Raw genomic sequence first — 12,141 nt, forward strand, 5'->3', positions numbered from 1 at the left:
GAATGACTTTAATAAATAAAGTCCTCCTCTTCTCCTTTACACAACTACCATTAAGAAAATTAAAGAAAAATTACATTATTTTTCACTTAAATGTCCATACTTAGATTTATTATGGCTTGTTAATCATGGCCAAGTTTAGGCTTTGTAGCCTTAGATAATAACATTGTTTGATTTCTAATTGTATGCTCCATTGTTTTCAGGCCAACTTCTTTTGCACAAGATCACACCAGGATGTATGAAGGACTTGAATTTTGCATTCAGTTTCTTGTACTCCCAAGCAAGCAACAAGCCAGTCAAGTTCATCAAGTTTGGTTTTTATAAAGGCTCGATTTTCATCTATACATGGTCCAGAACTGCATCATTGATACAATATAATTGTATATGCTACAGAAAAGTAATTTGTTACAGACTCTTTGAAGTGAAACTTCCTTCATCATTGTGTGGATGTTACAAAATGTTCCTTACAATTAACGTGCCATTTTCTCTGTAATGGCTAACCGTTTACTTGTAACGATGTAGTAGTATAAAACTCAGCTGCAAGAATCTTTTTCCATTTACAGTTGTCCAATGGAAAGATGTTTTAGTGATTGTTATGCAGGAATGTTACTTAAAAAATATTTGCAGAATATGACAATGAATGATGATAAAATGGCAATTTAATGTTGTTGAATTTCTTGAATCCAATGTCTTTCATTTCCTATTATTGTTGTCTTCCTGTGGATACATAGCATAGTATGTTTTGTTAGCTGGCATAGTCGAAAATCTGTTTAAAAATCACTCACATATGAAATTATGTTATAAGAGGCTAATTTAAGACAATAGGAAATTAATACAAATCTATCTTTGTAACATTATTCAGTTTTGTCATTTTAAACTTTATTTTGCATTCCATAGAACTTGAGTTTCAAAGTTTAGAAAGGCCCTGTTGAATATGTACTTGCAATGTTGCCTATTCAAGAGATCAATATGAAAACTCCATTGAGAAGTACGTAAAAATTTTTGTGTGCATATATTGATGCGTTCACTGGTTTCAAGAGCATAAACTATGGGGATAGTGATTGTGAATGCTTCGGGGTCAGATGGTGGAGCAAGGTTACGTTTTATGTTCCCCATACAATCTCGCTGACAGGCTCCTGGCAGAGAGAGGAAAGATTTAAAGGGATGTTGATGATGTACATCTTACCTCTCGGCTAAGCGGTAGTGTGTAGACGTCAGGCGACTGAGCATGGAGTCCTGGGTTCGAGAGCCCATGGTCTTCTTGCCCGTGGCAGGCGACAAAGCACAAGCTGGTCTTGGAGAGAAGGCCTTTGAGAAGGCGTCCGAATGACAGTCTGACCGATGGCTGCAACTTACAAGCCGTGGTACTGAAATTGGTCAACTCGCATATGTACTGCGGTTGCCTTATGTGAAAGCTACGTCTCGGAGTTCCGAGCCGAGCTTGAGACCTGATACAGTGTAGTAGGTCTACGTTTGGTAACTGGTAACTTTCGTGAGGTGCTCCTGAATTCTCAAATTTGACTGACCAAATGACTATCGAATTCTAGTGCCTATCTCTTTTAAGCTGCTGGCAAATACTTCCTGCATGCTCAGCTCTTCTGTATTTGCCAGAAGATGATGGGTTTGAACCTGGTAGTAACGAAGTATGCAGTCTCCTGACGTCAAGTGATTCCGCTATTTGTGGAATGTTGCGTTGTGCAGTGTAATGTCATTTGGTCGTTTGTACTGATGTCTGGAGAGAGGTTTTACCTTTTTATAGAGTCTCCCTTGAATCGTTCCACAATATAACAGAAGGACCTTAATGAAGCTGTTTTCCAAATTGTCAGTTCCAAATTTTGTAATAGATCTGTAAATTTTTAATTAAAAACTTTTCTCCATGTTGTTAATATCTTCTTCTTCTTCTATGGACCATAGTATTTGGTCCATAGCCTCCCCAATCTTCCTCTTCCATCCTGTCCTATCCAAGGCTGTTCTCTTCCAATTCCTAGTTCTCAATAGTTGTACTGCATCTGCTCCAACCGCTTCTTTCCATCTGTTTCTGGGTCTCCCCACTGATGTGAAGGGCCCTTACAAGGTGCTACCATCCAAAGCCAGATGGACCAAGGTTTTTTAAAGAGGTATTACTCCTCTAGGTTCCTTCGCCTCCTCAGCCGTTGAGATGACCATCAATCTTCTTCAGCCTTTGACCATTAGGCTGCTTCTTAGTCTGGCTCTTCACCCGCTAGCCTGCTTGGCATGGGAGACCCTGCCAGCAGCTATGCTACTATCAACTACAAAGTCCTGCAACCACTAGGTGGGGATGTGGTTAACATCCCTATTCTATATATGAGAATTATAATTTTGCATTATTTCTTACCTAAAATTCTCATACATGTATGACATTGTATTATGTGCTGCTTATGTGCACTTGATAAATTAAAATTGTAAATAGTGTGTTAATCTTGGTTATATCCAGATCAATAAAATCTCTGAAATGGTAAAAAGTTCCTGCTTTCAAATTACATATACGAGGGTCATACTATAATGATTTACACTTTATTTTTTTTTCAGGTCCCATGGTCCACCATTCGAGAAGTGAGGACTGGCATATGAAGCTACAAGTCTAGTCTACAGATTGCAGGAAGCAGTGCCCAAAAAGGATTCCCGGTGTTCACACAGCAGCACGTTCCGTACATCATTGTCAGCGGACTATTGGACAACATAGATAGCGACTATAATGGTGTTGGACAAGTTGGTTTCTATGGAGAGAGGGTGTGAAAACAGCAGAGATTTACTGGCGATTGGTGGCAGTGTGTGATGAACTTGCGCCTTCACTTGTTGTCACAGTCACTTTCCTTGCAGAACTTGTCCCTTTTTCTGTTGACGTGCATCCTGTTTTGCAGCTTTCCACCCAATTGTAAATGGTTTTCCGTGAAGGCGCAAGTTCATCAAACACTGCCACCAATCACCTGTAAATCTCTGCTGTCGTCACACCCTCTCTCCATAGAAACCAACTTGTCCAACACTGACCATTATAGTCGCTATCTATGTTGTCCAATAGTCCGCTGACAATGATGTACGGAACGTGCTGCTGTGTGAACACCGGGAATCCTATTTGGGCTCTGCTTCCTGAAATCTGTAGACTAGACTCGTAGCTTCATATGCCAGTCCTCACTTCTCGAATGGTGGACCATGGGACCTGAAAAAAAAAATAAAGTATAAATCATTATAGTACGGCCCTCGTATGTCTTGAGCTGGTGGTTGTATTGCTTTCAGTGGGAGGTGGTTGGGATTTTTTCTCCCCAGGACAAGGCATATGTTGAGAAAGCAGTGTTAGAGAAGTGCTTTTGAGATTACGAGGTAGATTTGCCAGTACGGATTTATAAAATGAAAAATAGTAGTAATTTTGATGAAATGTATTGTAATATGTATTCATCTTAATTTACATACTTTGATATGTAAGTTGAAACCTTTCTCTACAGTGCTCATTCTTCAGATGCAAGGAATACTGAAACAGGTTAAAAACTGAGGAAGTACATTGAGCAGTACATCTCCTATCATGGCTGATATTGTAATGTAGTTGTGCTAAGCGGTATTCCTGCAAATTGTCACATTTTACCCCTGCAATATTATTTTTCTTCATGGAACTTCTTTCCAGGTCTAATATTTAATTTGCAACATTAGAAAGCTCGTCCGTATGATTTTGTCATTTATGTTTTACACATTTCTTCACATTGTTCACAATTTTTCCACTGCATTTCTCAGGTTTCACATGAACACCACAAATATACTAACAAAACATACTATCCACAGGAAGTCAACAATGATAGGAAATGAAAGACATTGGATTCAAGAAATTCAACAACATTAAATTGCCGTTTAACCATAATTCATTGGCATATTCTGAATTTTTTTTTAAAGAACATTCCTGCATATCAATCACTAAAATTTATTTCCATTGGACAACTGTAAATGGGAAAGGAGTCTTCTCGCAGCTATGTGTATGGTGACATTTAAATGGTACACTATTATTGAAAAAATGGCACATTAATTTGTAGGGAAGATTTTTCAATGTCCACACGATGAGAGAGGGAGCTTCACTTCAAAGAGTCTGTTACAAATTAATTCTCTGTAGCATTCAATTAATCAGTTACGAGCCTTGCATTAGATGAAAACTGTGAGTTTCTAAAAATCAATTTTGATGAACCTGACTGGCTTGTTGCTTGTTTGGAGTACAAGAAACTGACTGTAGAATTTCAAGTCGTGAAATGAACTGTCCTTCATATATTCTGATGGGATCTTGCGCAACAGAAATTTACCTGAAAATAACAGAGTGAACAATGTTATTTTTAAAGCATGGAAATTTAAGTAGAAATATTTTGTAATTTTTCTGTATTTTTCTTAAAAGTAGTTGTGTAAATGATGAAAAGAATATTTTAGTCATTGAGAGGGTCTTTAAAAATTTTCAGGCTGATTGATAACCCACTTGAACTTCAAAATTTTCACTGGCACCACAGTTGAAAATTTAAGAATCAGGTTTACAAAATATTGGTTCAGGGTGTCTACCAGTCTGGAAAACCCAGAAATGTCAGGGAATTTATTTTTTCTGAGAAAGTCATGGAAATGTCAGGGAAATTTACTGTCTGGAAAAAGTCAATATTTTTGTAGTATTGCACTAAAAGTAGGTTCTTGAACATGGAAAGGACAAGCAAGAAATTTAAAACTTGTTGACAGACTATACTTCAGTTTAATACACTGATCATTACCAGTTCTTACACTAAAATTTGAACAATTTTCATGTAGAAATCTAGTTCAATAGGTGGTTATGGGAATTTACCATTTCTTGTTGCTTTTTTAGTGTCCATATAAACTCACACCTGATACTTGATGCCCTCCCCATATCCAGCAGTCAATTACAGTTGAGTTTTCCTTCTCGTTATTACCTTTACATGTGAAGTAGATATCCCAGTATTAGGTTTAGCTGAAATATAGTGACCTTCTTCCAGACACGTACACTAATTGCCCTAATGGTTGGTCTGGAAAATTTTGGTTCTTGGTATGAAAAATCTGGAAAAGTCAGTGAATTTAGTTTTTAGAAAATTGTAGATCCATGCCTGAGCTTGAAGAGGAAACTGTTAGTTGGGAGATTTTGCATCAGCTTTGGGGATAGGTGATTTAATAATGTGACAATGAAATAGGCTGGAGAATGCTAGCACATCTGATTGGATCTCCCTGTATCTTTCACCACCATTGGGTACTTCTCTTCCTCAATTATTTTTTGGTATATTTACTTTCTTGGATTGTAAAATACTGAACTCGTTATGAAAGGAGTATAAAATAAAAGTAGAAATCAAACTCAGAAAATTATCACAACAGTTTATATGTACGCTTTCAATATCACACATGAAATTTGACACATATCAGTGATGTAGTTGGTTTCTGTATAACAATGTAAAGTACAAACAAGGACTTCAAGGTAAACACCTCTAAATACACTTTGCACAATGCTCTTTTTTGTTTTTTCAAGCCAAGCTACAAGAAAAGCATCGTAGAGATCCATACCAGGAAGTCAAGTAGTAAATAGTTTTCCTCAAAAGCTAATTCCAACAAATACATGGTTTTTGTTTGAGATAACCAAAGCATCTACTTCACTTCAAACAAGACTTTCAGTCCTTTCTGTAAAGCCTACCACTTTTTTTATACATCACAAAGGACAGTATTTTTACTGTACATAAACATTCTAATTTTTTCCTTTTACTCCAATCTGGAGCAGTTATCACTTGTCTATATTTTAAACATAAGAGTCCCATCCCAGATATTACTTACATACAAATATTTTACACTGAGAAGGAAATTCTTTTCTTCTTTACATGTGTTTCTAAGAGTTTTTAGAAATATATTTTAAGGACAAAAGACTACATTATTTAAAAATCCAACTGTCATTGTACACAGAAAAATATAAAAATTTGTCAAACCTCTAAACGGCATATATGTATTTTGTAATCGAAGGAACTTGATTTGTGCAACTCCAATAAACTCTTACACAAAGAGTCTAAAATTGAATGCTAATACAATAAAAGAATCATTCAAATTCAGGTTCACTTTCTACAAAATAATTGACTTTAAACATGTTTCCTTCTTTGGCATAATTTCTATTTATTAGATATATCTATGTACATATTTTCAATATTAAATAACAAATTCTGTATCTACATAGCCTCCATAAAAGGGAAATCATTTTTTTACAAAAGTCATGAATTTTTGGACCTATTTTCTTGACTAAACCTCATGAAATAAATTTGGTTATTACGTTTTTATTTTGTCTTGTGCAATATCAATTAACATATTCAGTTCAGCTGTTTTGTTTAAATTTGTTTCCATTATTTTTAAGCTTAATTATGAAACACTAACATGAAAAAATGTTTTATTTGAATTAAATATATAATATTTTGTTAATAACAGGCTTACTTACATACCAAATGTAGATTATTAGCTGTAACAAAGAGAAAGTTAACATAATGAAGATGATCACAATCACACACATACAATAATATCTTGGTATGTTATGTGAAAAAATATATATGTTCTGAGATGGGACAATAATGATAGACCATGAACAATCTATCTTTAAAAAATACTACATGGTGTTAAAAAGACAGTAACACTTATAACACTTTCCTGTAGCACACAGCTGACTCAATTTTGAAGTGCATGTTTTTATGCACTAAGCTCTTCTGTTTCTTTTGTGTACTTTTGGTTGGACACAATTATTGCAAGTATACCAATGAATTTCCCAAGAAATTACGGTTGAGCACTAGAAGATCCTAATTATGATGGAAGCAATATGCCTTATATCTTCTCTCACTTAGTTTTCTCATGCATGCAATGGTACACACACACACATACACACGTACTTTCAGAGAGAACATGCATGCTCACAAAAACAAAAACACACACTGACATTTCTGATATTGGTAACACTTTTAGTTTTTCTTACTTCTTTTTTTTTATTTGTTAAAAAATTCTATGTTATTAAGACACTCACAACCTAGGTGGATAAAACTTCTTTGTTTTGAGTTGGACATATATATATAATAGTTTTGTTTTTTTGACAAGTACTCCAAGTCCATCGTTAAGTTCGCATGAAAAAATACTAGGAAAAATTTCTACCGATCACTAAAATCATGTCACTTCATGAAAATTAGACAAGCACCACCAAGAGCAGCCACTGTAGTCAGTATTTACAAAAATGAAATGACGAGGGATGATGCAAAAAAGTCAATCACAGCTTCTTTTGTATCCTCAGCATCTATCCGGAAAAAGATATGCACAGCACAGCACTGGAACAGAACTGCACTTGGAAGCCTATCCACATAGCACACCGTCGCTCCTGTTGTCACAGATAAATGCAAGTCACAGCAGAGGAGAAGACTCTATATTTTTCCCGAGATATCCTTTAGGAGTGGTCTTCTTTTTCTCAGCAGCTTCTATGGAGGCCTTTTTGTAGTTGATTGGTCCATATGACCGGTAATCTACATCAGCATAATCCAGATCTGAGTATTGGGGTTTGAAAGGCTGAAAATATGTGAGACATATTAATGATTCTTTCTTAGTTCTCAGTAAAGGACCCATTTTTTTAAAAAAAAATCTTTAGAGGCAATATGTGTGATAAGCAAGAAACGTAGGTCTATTCAGGAAAATCAATGTAAAATCATTTACAAAAGAGATTATGACAAAAACATGCAGATATACTTGTTCGTTACTGTTAATTAAACAGAGAGAACATTTATATACACATGGTTAGGACATAAGAAAGAAACACGAACCGCTACTAACAAGAGGATGAAAGATCATATACACTATTTATTACATAAAACAATATTACTTTCTTTTAAAAATTGCCAAGTACAATGTGGTTAAAGTAATCCAAGAAAAACAGGTGGGGCACAGCGTGCACTAAATGCCAAAACTAAATGCTAAGAGCTTTAAACCTAGCCCTCCTAACCTAACCACACATGCATTATTAGACCTAATTGGAATTATTAAGTTAGGAGGGTGAGGTTTCGAGGTCTTGGCATTTAGTTTTGGCATTTGGTGGAAGCTGGGTATCCCCTGCACAAGACCCAACTTAGGTTGCTTATTCAATATTCAAGTTATCTGGGGCAGAACAAAAGGGCTTCCACGAAGCTGAAACATAAGTACTGTTGACTTTTGTACTGATAGTTCTGGGTTGGATCCTGGTGGTAATGCAAAAGTTTTGGGTGTTGAAGACATTTGAAAAGAAGTAGCACACAGTCTTCATTCACCAAAATTAATGTATTTTACTAAATACATTCCACAATTAGTAAATATTAGTTATAAACAGAGAATTGTTGCACAAAAATTGACATGCAATTATCAAGTTCAAACTGCTCCATGTAACATTTATTACTGTTATATACAGTGGAACCACAATTTTATGTTTTAAGGAGACCAAGGTGAAAAACTTAAAAAAGTGGGAAAATGTAAAATCGAGGAAAGTTTTATAACATTTTGCTATGATGAGACCATGAAGATTGAATGTATAATGTGGAAAAATGTAAAATCCGAGAACGTAAAATTAGGGTTCCATTGTATATAAAAGAAGGACTTTAGAAGAAATTTCCAATATAAAAATGTCATATTTAACGCTTTCAGTGTTTTTACTGCTGTATATTACAACAGGAAGTAAATTCTTCTTTATAGCACAAAGTACGAGTGCGTGTTTGTTCATAACTGCATTTTTATCTCTTATTTAATTTCCTATATTATATTTATTGTTTTATATCTATAAACAATATATGAACGAGAGTTAGGTGACAGAGCAGCATGGAACCTCCTCTAGCTATCCATTTCTACACAAAGCTCAGGCAGACATCTACAAGTTAATAATTCCAACTTTGACTTGTGATTGTGACAGAACTACAATTGATGTTTTTAAGTATTTAGGGCTAACTGAGATATTTCAAGCATATATCAAAATGCAGATAGGAAGATAAGAGCAATATATATAATATTTACATTCCTCTCTTCTTGATATTACCTAAAACAGAAACTTTAATTTATAAGGAGAAAAACTTTTGAAAGATTACTCACTACAACCTTTTCTTCCTAGTTTTCGAAATAGTCGCTACTTTTAGAAAGAATACACACTCATGAACTGACAGTATAGTGCTCAAAAGCTACATGCTTTTTATTTGGTAGAGGTAAGGACAGTTAAAGACTACACTTGTATTCCAAGGTTCAAATTTCATCAAGACTACTGGGTAGTGATGCTTAAGCATACAGAACACTTATTTATACCTTCAAGCCCATTCAATTGTAGTTCGTTATCTTCTAATAAATGTATGTTACGCTGGCTTTAGGACCATCCTGTTGAAAAAATGTATAATTAGAAAATACAAGCTGACAGAAAGCGTTAGTAACTTATTTATGCATTCATTGTTTACAACTGAAAAAAAAAGTGCTAGGGTACAATTTCAGTACCCAATAATATATCTACACACCAAGTTTCTTATTATATTTTTTAATGCAATATTTACTCAATAATGTCACTAGTTTAAAAACAGTATTCTGGTTAAATGATTTGCATAAAATAGAAGGAATACTATAGCTTTTGTCTACTCTTACGTCGGGCACTCTATATGCTGGCAAGGGAAGTGGGGAGTGAGGAATATGCCGCAGACCAACCAGACAACAGCAGTGGCGCTGAGAGTTACGACGTGGTGGGAGGAAGTACTATGTACACCTCATTCTACAGGCTGCTGTGTTTCTTATTGTGCTGGATTGGTTGCTTCCCCGCTCCCCGATTCCCTTGCCAGCATGTAGAGCGCCCGCCGTAAGACTGGACAAGAGCTATAGTGAATAATGTGGGCAAAAGCCTTCATGTTCAATAAAACCTAAATTTAATGAAAAATGTACATATATGTATGCAAGTAGTTAAAATTTAATCGATATTAGAGGAATATGCTTGTATTTTTGTTAAAATGTTTTGTTTCGAAACATTGTCATACTCAAATATGTTTACGAAAATTTTTCATTTGTGCGAGATATTCTGTGAAGAGACTCAATATTTTTTGTTCATCTTGTTCTGTGGCTTCAAAGAGGACAGAAATAAAACTTCTTATTTCCAGTTTAGTTCGGTGTATTAATGCAGTATCAGGTTTGAATAATGGCTTCTTAAAATATTTAACAATTTTCTATTGTTATATTACTGTTGGATTTTACAAACTAATAGAATAGAAAAGTACAACATTCCTTGCAAATCCATTACATCATTTTGTTTACAGCATCTACAAACTACTTGACCATAACTAGATTTATATCATATTATTTTTCTATTTGTAAGAGGAAGGTACTAGAAAAAGTGTTCTTACAGCAAGGGTGAGAGGAAATAATGTAACTTTTGAGCACTATTTTCAACATTAGGTAATACAGATATGACATAAAAACATGATAAAAAGAGATTTCAAACAACCACCAGCATTTCAACTTCCATTAGATTACATTACATAACATTTGTAGTTCATGCAATTATATTGTAAACATGCTGTCAATTAAATAAATACAAGAGTATATAGTCATTAGCCAAATATAATCTACTTGAAAAGTCAAACAAGTATTCTAGATTTCAGTTGGTGGTATAACATTGCTGACAGAGAAATTAATTATTAACTTCAACAATAATAATAATAATAAAGGAATATTTACATGTACATTGAAAGTGTTGAAAACTTAGAAAACTATGGAAATGTTGGGATGCTACATATTCATATCACAAAGGCAATGTTTTGTGTCCTTTGTAACATTAGATTAGTGAAACATTCAAAATATCAGTGATAAATGAGTATGGGAGGATGTATACATACAAGGGCAAATCAAAAAGTGTTTGCCCTTATTTTTTTTTCAGCCGAAATATTAGTGTGATTGAGGAACTGATATATATTGGTACATTCAATGCAATAGGTTTTTCTTGGAATGGGCCAGCGTTAACTCTCGGCTGCTCTGCGGCACAGAGCTTCTATCAGTTTGCAAAGATGGCTGTGGAACTTAACACGTTCACGTTGTATGAGCAGCAAAGTGTTATTCGTTTTCTATGGAGCAAGGGACGAACACCCATCGAGATCCATAGGGAAATGCAGCCGACGTATGGGGACAATTGTCTCACTTTGAGAAGTGTGCGGTGGTGGTGGTGTGAGTTCGAAAATGGCTGAGAAGACCTTCATGACAGTGAGCGGTCGGGGCATCCTCGCTCAAAATAGAAAACATTGCCTGCGTGGATGCAATGGTGAAAGCAGATTGGTATGTGCATCTGAAGGACATTTCCAAGGAGATTGGCATTTCTTATGGCAGTGTTTACGATATTGTTCATGAATTCTTGGGGTATTGCAAGGTTTCATGTCGGTCGGTGCCTAAGCTTTTGGATGACCTGACCAAGGGCAAGTGAATGATGGATTCACTGAAACATTTGCAGCGTTACGCTGAGAGGATGAAAGTTTTCTGGATCTCATTGTCACTAGAGATGAAACATGGGTATCGCATTTCACTCCAGAATCAAAGCAGCAGAGCATGGTGTGGAAACATCCACATTCGCCTGTCACGAAAAAATTCCGCAGAATGGCATCAGCGAGGAAGCTGATGCTCACGATCTTCTGGGATCATCGAGGACCACTCCTGCTGAATTTCATGCCACGAGGTGACACCATCGATGCTGACAGCTATTGTGGCATACTCTCACATCTGTGAGCTGCCATCAGGAAAAGGCGCAAAGGGATTCTCTATGTGGACAGTGTGGTTATCCTCCACAATAATGCCAGGCCTCATGTGGCAAACAGGACTATCGACAGACTTCAGTCATTCGAATAGGAGATTCTGGAGCATGCACTGTATAGTCCAGACCTCGCCCCCAGTGATTTCCACATGTTTGGTCTACTGAAGAAGTTCCTGGAAGGACAGAGGTTCATTTGCAACAATGAAGCGAAGACCGCTGTCCTGTGGTGGTTCCACGATCAACCGGCCAAATTCTACAACAGTCGTGGCTATGTGGAAAAATAGTGCAAGGTACATAGAACAATTCCTATATTTCTCTGCATGTTTATTATTTCGGCTGAATAGAAAATTGGGGCAAAGACTTTTCAACGTAAATAG

General features: G+C 35.8%; 1 protein-coding gene across 1 annotated transcript in view; it reads right to left on the reverse strand.

Annotated features, from left to right (window-relative positions):
- Nucleotides 1-5,340: 5,340 nt before the first annotated feature.
- The window catches only part of nrm (neuromusculin), a 541,650-nt gene continuing 534,849 nt past the window's right edge, over nucleotides 5,341-12,141 (reverse strand). The window contains exon 24 of the mRNA XM_083111557.1: nucleotides 5,341-7,551. Within this exon, the coding sequence (XP_082967683.1) occupies nucleotides 7,390-7,551 (162 nt within the window). The 3' untranslated portion in view covers nucleotides 5,341-7,389. The remainder of the gene's footprint in view (nucleotides 7,552-12,141) is intronic.

This window comes from Lepisma saccharinum, chromosome 25 (assembly GCF_977018435.1).
Source record: "Lepisma saccharinum chromosome 25, izLepSacc3.1, whole genome shotgun sequence".
NCBI lineage: Eukaryota > Metazoa > Arthropoda > Insecta > Zygentoma > Lepismatidae > Lepisma > Lepisma saccharinum.